Below are 21,215 nucleotides of genomic sequence, written 5' to 3'. Positions count from 1 at the left end.
AATAGCTTAAAACATCAAAGCATGATTCTTTTTATTTTTTATGTTAAAACTATGATAAATTTTTATTTTAAAAACCATGCTTGTGATTTTTAAAAAATATGTTTTCATTAAAAAATTACACGAATAAAAAAAGAAATCTTGACAAGTTTTTTTTTCTTGAGAATATAAATAGTTTGAATTGTTATGAGTGTTTATTTAAATTGTAGTAAAAATAAATAAAAATAATTTTCAAACATGATCTCGCAACATTAAAAAAAAACTAATAAGACACCATACAAATTGATAAAAGTAAAATTTTAATTTAATGCAATGGAAAAAAAAATTCACCTGAGAAATAAATAATAAGAATCGATGACTAAAAATCTATTTATTTTTTATTTCAAAAGTATTTTTTTAAAAAAATATTTTTTAAAATTATTTTTCATGTGATTTTAAATCGTTTTGAAGTTAAAATATTAAAAAAAACATTTTAAAAATATTTTTAAATAAAAATAAAATTTAAAAAATAAATATTAAAAGAGAAGACATGTCGCTAGTATGAAAGATTGATGTCAACATGCATGCAGGGCAGGTACCATATAATATAACAATGCATGTCAAACCAATACAAGCCGTTGTAAACTCAAGCAGAATAAAATCCAGAGGGACAAGCTAACAAAATATTGATCCGCATACGATGCATAGTTGCTTCAAGCTGATCGCAGTTCATGAAATATCTCGCTCATTAATTAGAGCATCATCACAAGAAAAGAAACATGAAAGGTAGTTTAATTGGTTAAATTTTAAATTTATTTTTTTAATAATTATAAGTTTAAATTTTTTAAAAATCACTTAAAATTAAAATTTACATTATTTTTAGCTTCAAAACTAATAAAATTAATCAAGTAAAAACTAATGCACCAACATTAACCTAAAAAAATAATCTTGCCACACGGAGGAGAAGGTCGCTAATTAGAGTGATCCACTCTGGGCCATGGGTTTAAATATTTGCCTGATCAATTGGGGTTGAGGCCCAGTACTAAGGGCCTCACAGTTTAGCTTCTTTTACCACGAAAGAGGGCAAACTTTTGGCATGGAACAGGAACACTCCAATCTATAGTCATTCTGCTAACGTACAAGCCACTTCTTGCAGCCCACGATTAAAACCTCGTGACTGGCCTCTTTTCGTCTTCTTCAAAACCCCAGCTGAACCCCAACACCGTTCATGCAATGGCGGCTAAAACCCCTGATCCATCTTAACCTCCATGCCATATAAATTTAGTAATTATTCCCTAGCCTTTAAATTTGTTCGGCTTTGGTGGGTTCTTGTTTGTATGCTTTTTATCAATGGCTAGCAATGATAATCCAGGAAGTGAATCTAATATTAATGGTGGTGATGCTGCTGCTTCTTCTTCGACCTCGAAAGTTGGAGAAACGCCCACTCAGATTCAGCCTTTTAGAATGCCTACAATAGAAGAGGTTCGTGCCCAGGAAGTTTGGAATAACTGTGCTGTTCGCAGTGTGGCTAGTGGAGTCATGGGTGAGGATTGGTTGATTAATTTACCTTCCCTTTTGGTTTTCAACTCATTGCAATTAATGTTTTTTTTAACGTGCTTTCAATAATAAGCTCTTATGTTGTTATAGGGGTAATAGGTGGATTGAATTTTCAATAATTCTAGCCTCTAAGAGTGAGAAATTTTAAATTTCTGGGGTCGTTTATGATTGGTTTTGGGAGGATTTTGGTTTGAAGTAAAATGATCGATGCGTTCTGTGAAATGGAAATTTTTGTTTGTAGGAGGTGGGCTGGGGTTGTTCATGGGACTGTTTCTTGGTGCCTTGGATAATCCTATTATGCAAGATGAGATGACAGGAAGGCAGCAATTTATTTATACTGCAAAGCAAATGGGGCGGAGGAGTTGGAGTTCTTGTAAAGCGTTTGCAATTATGGGCTTGGTTTTCTCAGCTGCCGAGTGTGTTGCTGAGAAGGTAATATACTAAGGAGAATGCACTAATAAAAACCATGATTTTTATGTATCTTCGAAGTTTCAAAATTCGTTATAGCCGATAGGAGCTTATTTTGGGTTGGTTGTTTCTAGGCACGAGCAAAACATGACACCACAAATACTGTAGTTGCTGGGTGTGTCACTGGAGGTGCCATGTCAGCAAAAGGTATGTTTTTTTTGGCCCATGTTCAATACTTCTCTTGTTAATTGCTTTCAGTTTGAGATTAAGTAGCCAAGGTATGGATTTCATTTACACAACTCAGCACTCACTTGTCTTAGAGCTTTTAAATCTGTGAGTTCATGCCTGATACCATCCAATCAATTCACTTCCCCCGCACAGCTTCATAAACGATGTTCATTGAATCAAAACGGTGCTAGTTTTTTGAATCCATGTGCTGTATCATACCTTGCAATTTATGCATGCAAAACGACTCAAATATTGGATGTTTCATCAAGCATAAAGTTAAATTTCTGATGTTGTGACCCCGTGGTATTTGCTCTGTGTTTTGCATAGTCTCGTGGTCCAAATGATAAAATTACATGTCAGATTAAATTTTGATGAAATTAACCTGCATGGTTTGGGCATGGTATGCAAGTAGTCTATTTTACTTAAGAATTTCTGACTATATTTTCCGATAGTATCTTGTTAGTGGAACTAAATGACATCTGTGGTGAACTTGCATGTACTTCCGAAGCAATTTCGAAGGAACAGAGAAACTTTATTTATTAGGAAACCAAAGGGAAAAACTTAGGAAAATGTGGAGAATTGTATATGAATGCAACGAGAGTGGTGAAATATTTTAGGCATTTTGACTGTTCACTTTGTGTTATTGAGATGGAAAGGAAAGGGAGTGGATAGGTTTAGACTGTAGGTGGAAGAGGTGCTCATCTTGTTTGGTAGGATAGTTGTATACTCAAGAAAGGAATGGAAGAATTCATCCCTTCAGTTCTTTCAATCCTTCCAAATTGGAAAATACGGAAGAAGAGGCATGAATGGCATGAAAGTTTTCTGATTTTACCTCATCTGAATCCTTTTTGTTTACCTCCTTCCCGCATTTAAACAACTAGAATGATGGATAGTTTCCATCCCACAACCTTTCCACTTTCTTCTTTATGCACTTTATCATCCTTATATTCCATCCTCTTGAATGACCAGTGTTAATATGGTGATGCAAGGACGTAAGCTCACCGTTCTTTTTTTTTGTTACGTGGCTAATGAAAGGAGCAGCTTCACTTTTGGCTGTTCCTGTTAGGAACTTTGCTCTTTTTTATTAATTGATTTCACTCTCCTGTTAAACAGCTATTTTCCTGTAGTGTCAGTTAATTACCCGTACAAGCTCAGGATAGTTTTGGTCTTTCAAAACCTGTAAGAGTGTGAATAAACCTAGGTGTTAACCAATATTAATTTTCTCTTTAACTATTATCATCATCATTTTGGTTTATTTTGAGTCCTGTTCATTTATCAACTTGATCTCAGCAGTATGACCTGTATCCTGATTGCAGGGGTGAATATACCCTATAGAGAAGCGGGACAATTGCCCCCTTTATTTTTTTGAACTTTCTCTTTGGTCCTTATATTTTTTAATCTTTTCACACAAGTCCAAATAAAAATGATCAATTGTCCCCCATAATTTTTTTTCTTGTTAATGAAAAAAATTACCCCCCTTAACAATTATTTAGGGCTTCGCAACCGCCTGAATATCTTTAAGGAACATATTTTAGGTTCAGATTTACAGGTCAGAACCTTTCAAATCATTAGCTTTTTCATTCTCTTCAAATATTTTATGATATCTAGTGCCAATTCCTTTTGGTATTTTCTAGATGGATTTGGATTTTCAACAATGGAAGGCTTATCCATTTTGGCATGGATGATTAAGGGTTGGATTTCCAACTATGCCATCCATAGATAATGTTATGGCATGGATGATTAAGGGTTGGAAGTTTTCCGCCCATAAATTTAGAGTTCTATTAGCATTGATGACGACGTGTGGTCATGTTGAACTGTGCTTCGTGGAATTATCTATCTGGCCCCGACCATTGTTTATCTGTGTCTCAGTCTACTGCTTCACTTGAAATTTGATGTTGAGTTATTTAGGGAAAAACTCAAGTTTGATTTTTCAAGCTGCTAATTTTGCAACCATCTCTAAAATGCTATGGCAATGGCTGTTGGCTTTAACTTATCCACTTCACTCTTAACATCAACACTTCAATATGCAATCTCTTTCTTGCGTTTTTTTGGTTGGATTATCATCATTCATTATCTTTCCTGTCTGCGGTTTGTTTTGCTCTCACTCTGCTTCCCCTTTCCAGGTTATCTTACACTCCTGTCTTTTTTTAGGTGGTCCGAAAGCAGCATGCTTTGGTTGCGCTGGGTTTGCTGCATTCTCAGTTTTGATAGAGAAATTCCTAGACAGACATACTTGAGTGGACAAGGACCCGGATCCAGTTTTGCAGGCTGGCTTTGGATTAGAGACCTAGCAGTCTAGCAGCTAGCAGAGAAATTAGTTCTTTTTTATACACATTCATTTTTTATTCGAATTAAATTTCTGCCCTCAACGAAGGAGAATGACCATAATATACGAGCAAGTTTCGCGTAGTCTTGTACGATTTCTTTTTCGATTTTCTGCCCCTTCATTGACTGATACATCACCCTGAGAATATCCGGTGTGGATTGTATTACAACGAGGGTTGCTAGCGGCAGCCGCTAGCAACACTCTGTGCATCTGCCACGGTTCTCAAGATGTGACAAAAACTTCCAGGCTGCTGGTTACCCAAATTTCTAACCAAAAAATACAACTTTATTGACAGTATACAGTCAAGTTGCAGATTAGGAAAAACGAGAAAAACTTAAAAATTAAGAAAGCAACATACAGTAACCAAAGTCACCAAATATCAAAAATCGATCCCAACTTAAAGATGCTTGTAAAAAATCATCAGAACCGGTAAGTGATAACTTAAGATTTTTGTTCTTGTATAAAAGGCATTCAATCTCAAACTTAAACTGTTTCCTTAATTCAAGTAAAATATATTCTAAAAGAAAACAAAGAATTTTCCGATAGGATACATTGAATTCAATCCGAGGTACAGAATGAAAATCATTGATCAAACAAAAAAACGAGTTTTGATTATTCATTCAATCGATATATGTGTCATCTTTTGTTGGTTTCTTGATTTTGAAGTGCTTGGTCTTGAGGGTCTTAGTTGCCAGTAATTTGATGTCTACTTCTTCCTTTTGTTTTATTTATATATTTATTATTGGTGTGTATTTGTAGGAGGTTTGCTAGGATTAGTCTCTTCTCCGCTTCAGATTCTACTTGAAACAATGGTCACTCGTCTTAAAATCTCACAAAGAATGGCTCTAAAGCAAATTCGCGGAGGGGTTGGGGTCGTTGCAAAACATTTGCAGCTAGGGGCATGCCTTTCTAAGCTACTGGGTGCACATACGAGAATGTTTTGATGATTTTTTCATGAATTGATTTAAAATTTGTAACGTTTTCTATGCTACGAACTTGATTTGGGTTGTATTAGTGTATTGGTTAATATTATTATTATTTTAAATATCAAAAAAATATTAAGAGTGCAAATTGAGTTTGGTGGTCATATCAGACCTAAGTTTTCTAAGTTTAGCAGTCATTCAATCAAAATTTATCTACATGCATTGCATCATATAAAATAGGATATGTATGCGCATTATCTAAACAACATATTATAATATTTGATCCCTGGAAGGTGTTTCACATGCCTCCTTAATAGCATAGGCACTGCTCACTCGTTAGGACGTGTAAAACATGCATCAACAACTTTTTACCACATGTCTTAACAGTTTTTTGAATAAAAAATAGAAAAAATAACATGAAAAATACTAAAATATTATTTATGCTCGTTTTAATTACACACCGTACCCAAATAAATTTTAGCATCACAATCTATAATAATTTGTGTCTTGAATTACATTGAAAACTCTAAACCATTTAGTTTTCTTTATAATTTCTGTTTTAAGGTAAGGGGAAAACATGACACGTGAGCGACGGCTTGTGTGTAACTGGAGTTTCCAGGTCACCAAAAGGTAACCTACAATCCATGTCGAACACCTCTCCCTCTTTTTGGACTTTGATTCTGCTTCAATCTAGTTTATCCTTTTTCTAGCATGCATTGGTGGTGGTTAGAAGACGAGTCGTTTTTAAGATTTGCTATTTCATTTTGTTGAAAAGCATGCATCACAGGGGCAGTTTTGGGAAAACTCCTTGTGGGTTATGTTTGTTGATGCGTCATGTATGGCTTTAAATTATGGCATTATATGTGTTGTTGCTCGTTCCGCCACAGGACATTTGACTCTTGATTTTGAATCAGTTTTTAGATGACGTGGATTAATGAGTTTGTTTATGAGGTGATAATGCACTTAGACAAATAATCATATAGGGAATCAACTTACAGGGTGCCCGCATTTACTTGTCTCGGAGCTTATAAATCTATCAAGTCCAGTCTAGGTTCTAGAGATAGAGCGAGATTTCCTAATGCAAGTGTGTTTGTTTTTTATAAATTTAGAAAAATTATTTTTAATTGTAATTATTTAGATTAAAATATATGTAAATTTTTGTTAAATAAAAAGTTGTTTTGTTAAAATTATATTTGAATTTGATGTTTATTTTCAAAAAGATCATAACAAATATATAATTAATTTATTTATCGGCTAAAGGAGAGAGCTTGAGATGAGGGTATCTATTAGCTAGAGGAGAGTGCTCGAAATGAGGGTAGAATGGTCAATGGCTGTAAACTGTATTCTTTAGCAAAAAAATTGTCTGTCAACTGTTCGTGAAAAGCAGAAATATTCTGCTACGTATTATCAATTCTTAGGTGGGTCACCTTTTTTCATAGGTCCCACAATTATAAACATGTACCACTGCACTGAAAGATCCTGCAGAAATTTATGGGTCCCATTGGCATGTAGATACACCATAGGACCCGCCAACTCGCTAGCGAAAAACTCTCCCGTTTATGGGTCCCATCTACTGCAATCATTTCTTATGGGTAAAAAAAAAACACTATAATTTCTTCTTGCTTGCTTATCCACCTTCTTAACTTTGCTTCTCCTTCTACTCTATTTCAAGCAACAAATTCATCAAATCCTTTTCACAGCTATAATTTAATTTCAAATTCAGCCCCTTTTTTTAAAAAAATATATCATGAATCTGAAAAATATATATTCAAACAAACTTTCCATACAAATTAATATATTAACATAAAAGTGATAAAATATAGGTGCCATTAATTTTAAATAATTAGGTTCTTATGAAAATAAATTATCACAAATTTGTAGTTTTTTAGTAGATTTTAGTGTTAACCATTTTCAGTGTGAGTTTGTTTAGTTCAATAAACATGCAAATGCTTCATAACCAGCTAATTAAAAGACATGGAAATATATACTAATTCAATTTAAAATTACCATGCATAAAATTACCATGGTCGATTTATGCTCGATCATGGGTATTATTTTATAAATAATTAACATATTTCATGTTAAGTAAACACTAGAATATATATGGAATAGATGTACCCTTTGAAGAATTATATGTTATCAAAGAAGTTAAATTATATTCTTGCTATGGATTCAGCAACTTGTCCTTGGAGGCTTAATTCTCCACCACGTGGTACAAATGGTCTTGATGCATGTAGACTCTTATAATTTAAAAAATTACAACATCAATCAAGTTCTACAAACTTTTGAAAAGATACCCGCATTAATTCGGTTGAAAATTTAGGATAAAAAATATTAAAATAGCAGAAATTAAAATGTGTATAGTTGAACAGGTAGAGATATAAAAATAAATATGTCTCGGTAATAATTTTAGAATGAATTTTTATACTTTCAAAACATGAAATATAGAGAGAATATATTTCTGAAGATAATATTTTTAATTTTTAATTTCTTAAATATTATTATAAAAAACTTTTAATTACAAAGTTGTTCAACTAAGATATGTAAAGATAAAAATGATTATTATTATAGTTTTAAAACCCAACCCGGGAAATCAATTTGGAGTAAAGCTCGAGTCACGAGTTAACTTGGGTTGATCCGAGTCGGCGTAAGAATAAAAGTAGTACGTTATTATTATAGTTTTAAAATCCGACTTGGATGTCAACCCAGGGCAACATTCAGTCACGTTTCAAGAGGGTTAACCCGAGTTGACCCGAGTAGGGCATCAATCAGGACAAGACTCGGGTTATAGGCCGGAAAGGTCAACACAGGTTGACTTGAGTCAACGTATGAATAGAAATAGTTATTATTTAATTTTTAAAACCCGACTTGAGATCAACCTGAGACAAGGTTCAAGTCATGAATCTTGAGGACAACCCGTCAAGTTAGTCCTTGTTTTTATAACTAAAGTTATTATAATATTATTAATTTCAATATTTAATATAAACTAAAAAAATAATATCTTATTATTTTTAAAAAAATATAAGTTTAATAACAATATATATTAAGAGTAAAATATTTTTTTTAATTTTATCCTGGACTATTCACCATGACTAAACATGATATAAATATAGTCATTTTATCTTATACATCATTACCAAACATAATTATATCTTGTATTTTATATATATTTTATCTTGGACTATTCACTATGACTAAACATGATATAAATATAGTCATTTTATCTTATACATTACTGCCAAACATAATTATATCTTGTATTTTATATTTATTTTATCCCGAAACAATAATCAAACACTACCTAACATTTGAAGAACAAGAAAGGAACCATAACAAAATGAAGTAAATGGTTGTTGATAACAGTAAAGATTGCCATGATCATTGCCCAGTTATCCCACGAACGCTGAATGCCAGCATGTTGATGCTCGTGCGCATTCTTCAAGGTGATCTAAGTAATCACAATGTTTTTTAACTGTGGTGTGCATTCCCGCCTCCATTTTGCAGTTTTTAAATCGTTTTGATTGTTAAGATTGGTAATAAATATATGTTGAAACAAGAATTGAGCATTTAAAGAGAGTTTTTAGGACTGCTTTAATGTGGCTGATTGTTGCATAAAGTTTTTGAGGTGCAAATTGAGTGGGCATTTTTGTTTCTTTGAATGAACTTTGCTTGGCTACCTTCTAGTTTGTCTGTAAAGAGGCTTATGGTGAAAGTCGAGTTTAAAAAGATATGGCTGGTTTTGGATGTCCGGTTTAAGATATTCTGGGCTGAGCTAAACTGAGATTCTAAGAACTAGAACCATAGATCTTTTCATTAGTTTTGATGTCTGTTTGTGCTTACAACCTCTTCCATTTAGGCTAACATTTATCTGGGGACCCAAATACATGTACGTATAACTATTTCGTCAGTAAGCTTCGACCGACCTATAGCTCATATATGATCGAGGCACTTCAGAGTATTCAATTTCCCTTCAGTAAGAAACTAGTAGTAATTTAAAATTCTGCAGTTATGATAGCCTTGGCGCATACCATGGTCTATGAGAATCCATTAGCATCCGGTAGCCACTTGTGTATCGGAGCTAGCTATAACTCGTTATGGTGATTTTGTGGAAAAGGTCGTCGAGCTATATCCGGAATATAATGTTCACAGGTAATGGATTGTTCCCTGAGCCGCATACAGCAGACATTTGACTGATCTATCCATGATCTTTATTCTTTTCTAGGCAGTGGTGGATCCTGACGTTTAGTTTTGCAGGGGCTAAACAATTTTTATGTTTTATGATTTTATAGTTATAAAACATAAAATTTCAAACAATAAAACTGCTGCAAGCCATATGCCATATTCTGAAATCAAATTGCTTTCCATATGATCTGCTATATTTATATCTATATTAATTATTTTTTAAGTTTTCAATATGTGATAAATATATTATATTTCATATGTTTTTTTTATAGCTTATATTTATATAAATTATTTTTTAGTTTTTTAATGTGGGGTAACTATAATACACTTCACATCTTACATTTTTTTTTTATAGTCTACATCTATATGTGTTATTTTGAATTTTTTTTCATGTAAAATATTAAAACCTCAAGCATGAAATTTTTTTTGACTTAGGCCAATCCGTGTAACCTGAGACCCAGCTTCTTGGCTGGGTCAACCTCCAGACTAAATTCAATAACCATTGTTTAATTAATTCTCAACCAACCTAGTCTTGAAATATAAAATTAAAAAAAAACACAAAAAATTACTCGAATTAATTTGAGTTAATTCGCCAAACTCAAGTTATGAAAAGATGATAGCTTCATAAAAAGCAAACCGAAACAAATCATGAGATTTAAATCTCAATCAATCCAATATTGAATGATAAAGTTGAGAAAAAAAAATGTAAGTCAACCAAGTTAACTTATCATGCCCGTAACTTAAGTCATGAGACAGAGATAATCTTATAAAAAATAAACAAAAAAAATAAAGTTTTTCCCTCAATAAATCTAATGATGAAGAATAAAATTGAAATATCAATTAAAAAAACATAAAAAGTGACTTTAATCAACCAAATTATTTGATAAGGATAACTTTATAAAAAATAAACCGAGATAAATCGTGAATCATAATTTTAAATAAATTTAGTGTTGAATGATGAAACTAAAAAAAAATAGCTAGAAAATAGAAAAAACTTATAGTAATTAAATTAATCTGTCAAACTCGTGGTTTATGTAATAATATCAAAATAATTGAATAAAATATAAAATATAAAATATAAAAATTATGAAATATAATTTACAATAAACATAATTTTAAAGGTTATAAATAAAATAAAAGCTGAAAGAATGAAAAAAAAAATTGAATAATGTTTTGTAAGAAAAGCTGTGTTTTTTTTTTTTGCAATATTAACTGTTAATGTTAATATTAATATTAATGGTAATCGTTACTAATCCACTATCCTTTGAGCCTGTTTTGCTAAGTGTTTGCGGCAGCGTTTTCATTTAACAGTACCAACATATCGTTTGGTTACAAAATGAGTTGCAGTGTTCATGCATGGACCCCACTTTTATCTGCGTTCAAAACTCAATTTTGCTGAAGCAGAAATTAGATGCTTTTCGTTTCTTGTTCATGCAACTGTGTTTATAAACACAGTATAAAGGTGCTCCCATCTTTCTTCCTTTACCAGTGCTTTGGGTATGGATGAATTTTGTCCAGATGAGAAAACCATGAGAACTGTTCTTACCTGGACATGGCGCTACTGGAGGCGTCGAGGGAGACAGCTGGGTTGACCTGCTGAAAACATTTTTCTTCTGTTCAACCACGAGGGTTGTTCTTAACAGTTTTCCTTTTGTTCTTCCCCTAGTCTTCGTAATTGTTGCTACACTTGAAGATGATGATGACGGTGATGGAGGGCTGGCCTACTGAAACCATTTTCCTCTCTTTTGTTTTCCCTTTGCTCTTCCCTTAGTCTTTTGGGTGCTCTCCTTGTCTGCGTGGAGAGTGAATTAATTCACTCTCAGCAAAACTTCACTCTCCACTGTTGTGAACAGTGGAGTGTGAATTATTACTTCACTCTCTGAAAAAAAAAAAAACGTAAAAATATTTAATATTTAATTGTATTTTATTAAAAAAAATTAATATTTAATATTATTTAATAACACTATATAAATTAAAAAGGAGATCACATGATGACGTGATATTTACAAAATTTGATAGTAATTTCAATTTTTTTTCTGATGATATTTTACCTGATTTTGTTGCACGCTCAAAAAATCATGGAAACTGTAGTTCTTGTCTGATGAATTTCGTATGTGATGGAATTATAAATAGTTTAATGAAACAATAAAATATATTTATTTCATTATTTATTTCATTATATAATAGCAGTAGTTAAATCGACAGTATTTGAATTAAAAACCATCAATATTAATATATATATTTTTAAATTATTTTATAACCTCAATTTCAAAAATATTTTTAATAAAACACATTAAATTATTTTTTTTTTATCCTTAATTTTGATCACAAATCTATTTTTTCAAATCAATCTCCATTAAAAATATATTTTATAAAACAACTTTTCTGGACTACAACCTATTACAGATAACGCAATACCGAACATACTTTTATAAAAAAGCACATAGCTAGATACTGAAGTCTGTGAAACAAGAACACGAAGGAGAGAAAGAAAAAGGAAGAAATCATGTCGAAGAAAGGAGAAGTGGTGTGTGTTACCGGTGGAAGCGGTTGTATTGGCTCTTGGCTTGTCCGTCTCCTTCTCGACCGTGGGTATACCGTTCACGCCACCGCAAAAAATCTCAGTAAGTTCAAAAACGACTTGTAGTCCGTCCAATATTGTTAGCAGTGGTCGTCCTATGGTGTTTTGCTAATTCTCTTTCCTCTGATTTTGAATTGAAGAGGATGAAAAGGAGACGAAGCATCTAGAATCACTTGAAGGAGCAGACACGCGTCTCCGTCTTTACCAAATCGATCTCCTCGATTATGACTCCATTGTCGCCGCAATCAACGGCTGTGCTGGCGTCTTTCACCTGGCCTCTCCGTGCATCGTTGATGAAGTCCATGATCCTCAGGTACTAGAGGTTTAGTGATAACTTGTCGCCTTTTTGCCTTTGATTGATTTCTTATTTGTTTAGTTACACAAAATTTCTGTGCATTTCTGCCTTTATTTTTCCTGAAAGAATGAGCTTCTGGATCCGGCAATTAAAGGAACAATAAATGTACTAACGGCGGCAAAGGAGAACGGCGTCAGGCGCGTCGTGGTAACGTCTTCGAGTTCTTCTATTACGCCCAGTCCTAACTGGCCTGCAGACGTCATCAAGAATGAGGATTGCTGGACGGACGTTGAGTACTGCAAGCAAAATGGAGTGAGTACCGACTAGTGTCTTGTTCTTTTAATTTATTTCCTAATAAATATTACTTTGTTGACTTTTGTGGATTATAATGTGGTTGATTTTGTTTGTTTTTTTGTGGTGATTAGATCTGGTATCCATTGTCAAAAACACTAGCCGAGAAAGCTGCGTGGGAGTTTTCAAAGGAGAAGGGGTTGGATGTGGTGGTGGTGAATCCGGGTACAGTTATGGGTCCGGTTATTTCACCGGTGCTGAATGCTAGCATGGTGATGCTTGTGCGCCTTTTCCAAGGTTATGTTGTTCACTAACTCAGTCTATGATTACTTGTTAACTGCATTGTCATTCTGGGAAATGTGTATGTTCGTCAACTAACGTTGAAGATTCATATAGTGTTAGGGCTGTGTACCTTTATGTTTCTTTGAATGTACATTATTTTTGCAATTCAAACCAGTTAATCTGAGACATCTGACTGAGGTTTGAGGTGAAAGTAGAGTTTGAAAGCATGTGGCTTATTGTGGATGTCTGGTTTAAGATATGGGGTAATTTGAGTAACACTAGGAAATGGGGAAAGTGAACAGAAAGAAAGTTAGGGACGAAGGAAAAGGTGTGGAAAAGATTGAAGTTCTTTTCTCTTTATCTTGGTTGGTAGAGCCGAGTGTAGAAATAGAGGAAGCGAGTAGGAAGGGTAAAAAATAATAATTAAATCATGCTTTCCTCCCCGTGTCCACATGTTCTGGGAGTGAAAGGACTTTATGGTTGTTAAATGGAAGCTAAATTTTCCTTTTTTTAGCTACTATTTGTGAACAAGGGAAGTAGTGTTCACTTGGTTCAATTTCCTTCCAGTCCTTCATCTTCCCTCCCACTTCCCACCTACCCAACAAGTTGTCAATGTTTAGCTTCCTTGCCATAATCGAGTTGGCACTTGGACACTCTAAGCAGTCAGATCATAGAAGTAGCCTATCCATAGTTTGTAGAACAGCAGAATTAGTCATGAACTAGAATCCAACATCACTTTTATTTCTTTTGCACTTATAGGCTTATAGCTTATAGCTTCAACAGCACAATTAGATTTCCTTCTAATGCACCTCTTTCTCCTGCCGGATAGTAGCTGTGTCGGGGAAAAGATTTTGAGGAAAATGCATAGAAAATTGCAAGAACCAGGAACAAAGATTAAACTTTTTGTTAGTTTTGATTGTCTATTCTTGTGCATACCCTTTTTTCAATAAGCTAACATTCCATTATACTATTGCAGACGTGCAAACATGTTTATGGAAGTATCTTGCTAAGAAGCCACTAACTCAATCATTTTGACTCCTGGATTTCAATTTCCTCTACTTCATTAGCAAACTGAAACTAATTTAAAAACTTTGCTATTATGATTTCTTGAATAAGGAAAGCACTAACAATGACATTTTGTCCTTACTGCAGGCTGCACTGAGACATACCAGAACTTCTTTTTGGGATCTGTCCATTTTAAAGATGTAGCCTTGGCACATATTATAGTGTATGAGAACCCATCAGCAACTGGCAGACACCTGTGTGTTGAAGCTATATCTCATTATGGTGACTTTGTGGCCAAGGTTGCTGAGCTATATCCTGAATATAAGATTCCTAGGTAAAGAATTTAAGTTTGTTTTTCTGAGTGTGTACTGTGTGATGAATATTTGACCAGACCTATGTACATTTTTTATGCCTAGGAATTTGATTGTCTGTTGTCTGCAAAACAGTATTGAAACCATGTACTATATTCTGAATTATACTTTCCTCATCAAAATGCTCTACTACATAATTTATCTAAACTTTGGACGTGGATGTACATGTGCGAGGAGCATTAAACCTATGTACATAATTGCTTGCTGTTGCTTTGTGGATCAAACTTCCGTCCATTGCCACCCCTGCTTCATCGAGATCTTAAAACTTCTTTCTGGCTGTTTGATGGTGTGAATCATTACTGCTTGATCCTTAATGTGCCTATTGATGTAGGTTGCCGAAGGATACCCAACCTGGGTTGTTGAGGGCAAAGAATGGAGCCAAGAAGCTGATGGACTTGGGTTTAGAATTTATTCCCATGGAGCAAATTATCAAGGATGCAGTTGAAAGTTTAAAGAGCAAAGGATTCATTTCTTAAGAAAAAGCTTCAGGGATCAATCTATGGGGTAGAACTGATTAGTGTGTTTGTGCAGGAACAATCACAGCTTGCATATGGAGGTTTCCTGTAATGTTCGCAGGTCTTAGTGTTGCCGTTTTGCTATGTGGACAGTTTGAACAGGTGTATGTATTCGAAGAAAAACAAAAACCTTGGTTTTGCTTTGCTTCGTCTTCTCTTTTCTCTCCGCATTTCAGCGTGTCTTTTGTTATTGATGGTTCAAAGTCTTAAATTCTTGGTAATTAGCATGAATGGGATCGATTCAACAAAATCATTGCAGTTGCATGCTTGTAACAACTAGTTTTCTGATAGTTATCTCCTGTTTATGATATGCAATCATTTAAAATATGTGCTATCGGTGTCCTGTAACAGTCTTCAGTAAGGGGGAATTTTGTTTGTTCATGCTTTGATGATTTGATCATAAGAGATCATAGTCCATCTTCTGAGGTGAGGTAAGACTCCTTTAGTGGTGTTAAGAGCGTGGGAGAGGTGGTGCTCGGCAAGTGCAAGATCAAAGGAGCGGGTAAAACGTAAATGTTGCACGCAAACCCATCAACATTTCTACATTTTTTAAGTATGAGGGCTAGAACCTGAAGGAGCTCATATCTTTCTTGGGAAATGAACCTGTTTTTTTTAAATAAAATAAAATAAATTTGGGCTACAGGTAGCCTGAGAAGCCATTTTTGAAAGGCTGTCTTTGGTATTGGAGGTGAAAAGTGTTTTTAAAAAAATTTAAAAAAATTTTATTTTTATTTTAAATTAATATGTATTTAATGTTTTTAGATAGTTGATATTAAAATTAATTTTTAAAAAAATAAAAAAAATATTATTTTAATATATTTTAAAATAAAAAATACTTTAAAAAACAATTATTACTATACTTTTAAACATCATTTTAATGTCTAAGCCTGGAAATCCAAAATCAGTACTTCTCGAAGGAAAAAAAAACTATTAGACTTTTATTTTCTAGCACATGAAAATTAAAAACAAAAACAGAAGAAAAAAGGGGTACTGAATTCCTTGTTTTCCTGGATACATTTCCTTGTGGATGGAAATAATGGATTTACTCTCTTGCCCTTAAAAAAAGCACAATGTTCATGATTGAGAGTAGAATTTTGTTTGCAATACAAGCATTTTAGTATTTTTAAATTGATCCAGGGCAAGGCAATTGTTTAACTTTTAAATTGCATAATAAAATATCATAAACACCCTTTAAGATTCATATATTGTTGGATGCCATTTAGGGTAAAATTATATTTTTAATTAACAGATGCACGGTAAAATAATACATTTGCTCTTATAAACAAAAAAAAAATTTGGTTACTAAAGAAAAGTGTTTTGATTTTATCCTTTTTATTTGCACAGTAAAATACCTCTTTGCTCCCGGGGTTTAAATTTTGATATCTTGGTTTTGAGGGCATTTTTGCCATTGCCCTGTTGTTTTTTTCATTGTTATTGAGTAAAGCTAGGATTGATTTTATCTTTTGATAAATTAAAAAAATTAATTCATTAACACGTGTTGGGCTCACATCAGCCAACCTGTTTTATTTAGATGACACGTGCAGTTGATTCCAATAATTAAAAACATCGTTTCAAAGTGTTTTTAAATTCATCTCGGCGTCTCCTCCATGTAATGGTGGCACATGCATGGAACGACTTTCCAGTTTGGCTCCGACAACTATTTTTTTTATTTCTCTTCTCTTTCTCTCAATTTTTGCGCTATACCCTACAATTTCCTAGACCAACCCCTCAAGTTCTCTTTATTTTTTATTTAGTCCCTGATCTCTAGTTAATATTTGTTTCATTTAAAATAATTTATGCAAAGCAAAATTTGTTACAATTTCATTCTTGTTTGATTTTTTTATTTGTCATATTTTGATCTTCGTTCTTTTAATTTCTATTTATATCATCTAAGATAACTTTTATAATTTATTATTTTTTTGTAATTTCACCCCTATTATTTTTTTCATATCAGATTTTATTCTCATTCATTTGAATGTTTTTTTTTTATGCTTTGCAAATTTTTTAGTTTAATTTTTTTATTCAATTTCATCCTTCAACGGTAAATTGATTTGAATTTAAACTTTTTGGTTAAGCCCGTGTTTGAGATTTCACTGAAAAATTAACCTATTCTAAAGAGGTATGTCTGGGGTTTGCTTTATTTTTATTTTTTAATCATTTTTTAAACTAATGTTTTTTCAATTTTTTCTTTTGATATTTATTTAATTGAAAATTGAATTTTGTTTTTTATATGCTTTCTATGCCTTTTGTTTTTTTATTTGTTTTGGTTATCTTATGGTTTTTTTTATTTATTGTTCTTTGTTAAATTTATTTTTCCAAAATAAATTTTATTCTTGAATTAATTGAAATTGATTGGTTGGATATAAACTGGATACTCATTTCAATGTATTTTGTTTAGTTTGCTTTTTTAAGACGTTGCTCTACCGATCCATGTGACTTCTTTTGATGTAATTGTGCATCTTGTTGCAGTAAAGTTTGAACCGTCTCAACAAACTCTTGTGATTGTGGGTGATATTCACAATAATATTTACAGTAAAGTAACTTTGAGTTTCAGTAATTTTTTCTTTATTCTTCTTATATTTATGATATTAATAACTTATTTTTTCTAGTTAATTATTGTCAAAAAAAAATTAGGATTCATTTTCTATCATTATCTTCAATTTAAATCAAGCTATTAAATTAACTGATTTTACTGAATATAATCAAGCACGGGCATTGGGTTTTTTTTTAAAAAAAATATTATTGTTGCCTGAGTTTTTCCTATGTTAAAAAAAATAAAATTGAATTAGATGGCGGCATAGCGTGGGTTACACTGTAGTTGAAAACTAAGGGCACATGAAATCAAGGCAGTGGATGATTCTAATAAATAAAAAATTTGTCGTAGTTTTTTTGCCTGGAATAGCATAAATGGACCGTTTTGACTGTGCTGGCAGCGTATTATGTGGTGGCAGAGTCAGCTGACATTCACCTGTAAAATCCATCATTTTTGTTTCCTTGAAAAATCGTCTTCAAATGTACTCTCACTGCTCCAAGTTATCCTCATCTTCACTTTCAAATAACGTCGTAGCCACCTAATCTCCCTTCCTCTTCTTCAAATTAAAGCGAACAATAATTAATTAAAAAAATCATAAACTTTCAGTGATGGCTTCTCGTCTAACGACCACCGCCCTCTCTTTCCTCACTTACCTCTTGATTCTCTTCTCCTTCTCTTCATCTACAACAATTCTCCCTTCAAATTCTGATAAAGTTTCCCTGGCACTATACTATGAATCTCTCTGTCCATACAGTGCCAATTTCATAGTGAATTACCTTGACAAGCTCGTTGAAGATGAAGATCTTCTCTCCATCGTTGATCTCTACCTCTCTCCTTGGGGCAATGCCAAAATCAGAGGAAACGACACCTTTGTTTGCCAGGTTCTTTATAAAAATTGACCCTTTCGAGCTTTTATTTCATTGACTATTATCCAACTGAAAAGGTCACATATTTTTGTGGGCAAGGAATTGCTAGGCTGCTAAATTTTGTTTATTTGATGTTTAAATTGCAGCATGGTCCATATGAATGTTTATTGAATACAGTGGAAGCTTGTGCAATTCATGCTTGGCCTAAATTGGTTAGACTTCTTGATTTCTTCAAGCGTGATTTGATTTGGTTTAGAATAATTTTAACGTGGTAATTAAGGTACCCAGTATTGGTATTTGTGTGTTTTGGTTCTCTGTCTTAAAATTGTGATGTTTATGATGCAGGAAGACCATTTTCCTTTTGTTTACTGTGTTGAGAAATTGGTTTATGAGAGAAAGTACCCAGAATGGGAGTCATGCTTCGAAGAATTGGGTTTGGATCCAAAGCTTGTTTCCGAGTGCTATACTGGTGGATATGGCAATGAGGTTAGTTTACTGTTAGATTTATTATGCTTTTGAATGAATCAATTCAAGTTGTGTGAGGCAATTTTGTGTCACCGTATTCTCTATGAACTAACAAATTAAGTTACCAGGAATAGATCTTCATATGTGGTGATTCCTCCTAGTTTACAGTAATCAACAGTTGCTTTTTTAAGTTGTTCATTGAAATGTGTGGACCTCGTATCTGGTTGATTAAGATGATTTGGTCTATTGCATATTAGCTGGAGTTTTATGTAGACGCACAATGAAGTTAAGGCTTTGATTTCATGATTTTTTGATGCTAGGAAGCTCCAATAAAGTTTCGACAGTGATTTTTTACAGATTCTGATGACGATCTGAACTTAGTCAGGCAAAATTGTCTTAACTTTCAATTTCCTGGGGCACAAGTAGGGAAACGCCTTTGATTGAAGCAAATGCATTAAGAAATTAGCTATAATCTTATGATACTCGCTACTGTGGTTTTATTTTCTGGATTGACTTTAAGGGGGTAAGAAAATAGTTTTGTTTTCTTTACCCTGCTATGAAGATACTGCCTGGTTGGTTATAGGCAAAAAACTAAACTCTGAAGCTTGGAAGAGAGAAAAGTTTGAATCATGCAGATGAAAAGTTGTGCTCATTAGATATCTGAAGAACCAGCATACTGTTTAGAAGAGGGATAGTTCGGGCAGGCAATACATGGACAGTGAGGTGAAAGTGAAATGGAATAAATATATTGAAATCCCTGTAACGATTTTACTTGCTTCAGACCTCTGTTTAATGCCTTGCGACAGTGAGGAAAGCCTGAAGCAATGCTTGAATCAAATGGTTCTAAGAGAAAAGCCCATGCAACTAGAAACCTGAACTCTGATTCTGAAATTTCAATGTACGGTGATCATGTCATCTTTGGCATTTCTCCCACTTGTGGCTTGGTTACCTGTATTTCATTTTGGCCTCCCACCTAAGTGTTCATTGTCTTATACCGCAAGAAGATAACTCAATGTTCTGCTGACTTCCTAATGTTTCCTTCTCTCTTTTGCCATTATGTTATTTATTTGATGGTCCAAAAATTGTTTTCGGCACAAAACTTATTGGATCTATATTTGGCACTTCTATGCAGCTTGAATTAGAGTATGCTGCTGAAACAAATGCCCTTCAGCCTCCACATAAATATGTGCCATGGGTGGTGGTGGATGGACAGCCACTTTATGAGGTTTGTTCTTTTAACTACAACCATGAGAAATTTGTGTTGTTTGTCGACTACAAAGTTTTGTCACCAAAACTTTCTGCAACCCAGTTGCAATTTTGCTATTTATGATAATTGTTCTTCACTCATGAACCATTGATGATTGATCATAGGTTATTGATTTCTCTTTACTTTTTATTTTTTTTAGTTTTAGAGGATTACTTGATGGAATTTAGAAATTACTCTGTTGTGATTTTTTTAGGACTACGAGGACTTCATAACTTACATCTGCAAGGCCTACAAAGGCACTGCCACACCCAAAGCTTGCAGCAACCAATCTCGCCATTCCATCCTAGGGGCAAAAGCAAAATCAATCCCTCCAGTTTGCTACAGGGATACGATTGTATCAACATTATTGGAATCAGTAAGATCAGCAACATCATTGTGGATGCAGTAGATGAAGATCAGGGCTGCTTATGCATCTCGATTTTATTTACTTTCCGAGTTTGATTCCCTTGTTGTTGGCATTGTAGTAATGATGTCAAATTAGCAGTACTCAGGCTCATGTCTAAAGTTGTTTCCCCCCCTTTTCTCGACTGAGCATTATCTATCTATAGTCATCTACTACTTGATAACATTGTGCTGTGATTGTGGGATTGGGATATGGTTAGATGATAAGCTGCCGGTATATATTATCAATTGAGCTACAGGTATGTGTCTCGAAGAATAATTGTAGCCTGTATTATGGTGTTGCTTGATAACAGACGGTGCAGTGGTTGGTTGCATGGATCTAATATGAACCTTTATAGAGATCAAGGCACTTGAGCGGAGCAGTGGATAGCCGATGCTAAGAATTGGAGTTCTGATAGATCAGTTGAGCCTATGTTAACAAGATCACCTGTACGATTTACACATCAGGTGGAGGTGTGCGGTGTGCCCGTCCGAGCGGAACAATCCAGTAGTTCAGATTTTGTCATCACGGTTCTATTCTCCACTAGCAAGACTTAAATGCAGTAGCTGTTACACGCCTTTGAAATGGTCTTATATGCAATATGCATTAGCGCTTTCTGTCTCACCTACGTCGGGAATTTTTTGTTTGAGCTTGATTTTGGTTAAAGCAACCATCCACTGAACCCTCTCATCTCTCCCAGAATATTTACACGGATTCATGAGAGTCGTGTTTATACGTCGGCGTGGTTATTACTTCTTAAAG

At 33.7% G+C, this 21,215-nt stretch overlaps 3 protein-coding genes across 4 annotated transcripts; all 3 read left to right on the top strand.

Annotated features, from left to right (window-relative positions):
* Positions 1–1,084: 1,084 nt before the first annotated feature.
* Positions 1,085–4,578, top strand: LOC133679786 (mitochondrial import inner membrane translocase subunit TIM22-4-like). Of its 2 annotated transcripts, none has more exons than XM_062102481.1 (4): positions 1,085–1,519; positions 1,775–1,965; positions 2,076–2,148; positions 4,321–4,578. In XM_062102481.1, the coding sequence occupies exons 1-4, from the start codon at positions 1,327–1,329 to the stop codon at positions 4,404–4,406; spliced, it is 543 nt and encodes a 180-aa protein (XP_061958465.1). In that variant the 5' UTR covers positions 1,085–1,326; the 3' UTR covers positions 4,407–4,578. The 2 variants fall into 2 exon arrangements, with proteins under 2 accessions (XP_061958465.1, XP_061958464.1); XM_062102480.1 differs by having other exon boundaries at positions 4,293–4,578.
* Positions 4,579–11,994: 7,416 nt separating this feature from the next.
* On the top strand, positions 11,995–15,190 carry LOC133680495 (cinnamoyl-CoA reductase 1). Its single transcript, XM_062103483.1, has 6 exons — positions 11,995–12,224; positions 12,322–12,494; positions 12,603–12,788; positions 12,902–13,064; positions 14,202–14,388; positions 14,757–15,190. Exons 1-6 carry the CDS (start codon positions 12,107–12,109, stop codon positions 14,899–14,901), a joined length of 972 nt encoding a protein of 323 aa, XP_061959467.1. The 5' UTR covers positions 11,995–12,106; the 3' UTR covers positions 14,902–15,190.
* Positions 15,191–17,892: 2,702 nt separating this feature from the next.
* On the top strand, positions 17,893–20,709 carry LOC133680528 (gamma-interferon-responsive lysosomal thiol protein). The gene is made up of 5 exons (XM_062103532.1): positions 17,893–18,354; positions 18,486–18,551; positions 18,685–18,825; positions 19,937–20,029; positions 20,265–20,709. Exons 1-5 carry the CDS (start codon positions 18,082–18,084, stop codon positions 20,457–20,459), a joined length of 768 nt encoding a protein of 255 aa, XP_061959516.1. The 5' UTR covers positions 17,893–18,081; the 3' UTR covers positions 20,460–20,709.
* Positions 20,710–21,215: the final 506 nt, after the last annotated feature.

This window comes from Populus nigra, chromosome 19 (assembly GCF_951802175.1).
Source record: "Populus nigra chromosome 19, ddPopNigr1.1, whole genome shotgun sequence".
Classification (NCBI taxonomy): Eukaryota; Viridiplantae; Streptophyta; class Magnoliopsida; order Malpighiales; family Salicaceae; genus Populus; species Populus nigra.
Note: the sequence above shows the minus strand (reverse complement) of the source record. Positions and strands in the feature narration are given on the sequence as shown.

Coding starts and splice junctions, on each gene's coding strand:
- LOC133679786 (XM_062102480.1), top strand. CDS start 1,327: ATGGCTAGCAATGATAATCCAGGAAGTGAATCTAATATTAATGGTGGT. Junction 1,520..1,774: donor TGTGGCTAGTGGAGTCATGG/GTGAGGATTGGT, acceptor TTTTGTTTGTAG/GAGGTGGGCTGGGGTTGTTC. Junction 2,149..4,292: donor AGGTGCCATGTCAGCAAAAG/GTATGTTTTTTT, acceptor TCCCCTTTCCAG/GTTATCTTACACTCCTGTCT.
- LOC133680495 (XM_062103483.1), top strand. CDS start 12,107: ATGTCGAAGAAAGGAGAAGTGGTGTGTGTTACCGGTGGAAGCGGTTGT. Junction 12,225..12,321: donor CGCCACCGCAAAAAATCTCA/GTAAGTTCAAAA, acceptor TTTGAATTGAAG/AGGATGAAAAGGAGACGAAG. Junction 14,389..14,756: donor CCTGAATATAAGATTCCTAG/GTAAAGAATTTA, acceptor CTATTGATGTAG/GTTGCCGAAGGATACCCAAC.
- LOC133680528 (XM_062103532.1), top strand. CDS start 18,082: ATGGCTTCTCGTCTAACGACCACCGCCCTCTCTTTCCTCACTTACCTC. Junction 18,552..18,684: donor TTCATGCTTGGCCTAAATTG/GTTAGACTTCTT, acceptor TTTATGATGCAG/GAAGACCATTTTCCTTTTGT. Junction 20,030..20,264: donor ATGGACAGCCACTTTATGAG/GTTTGTTCTTTT, acceptor TGATTTTTTTAG/GACTACGAGGACTTCATAAC.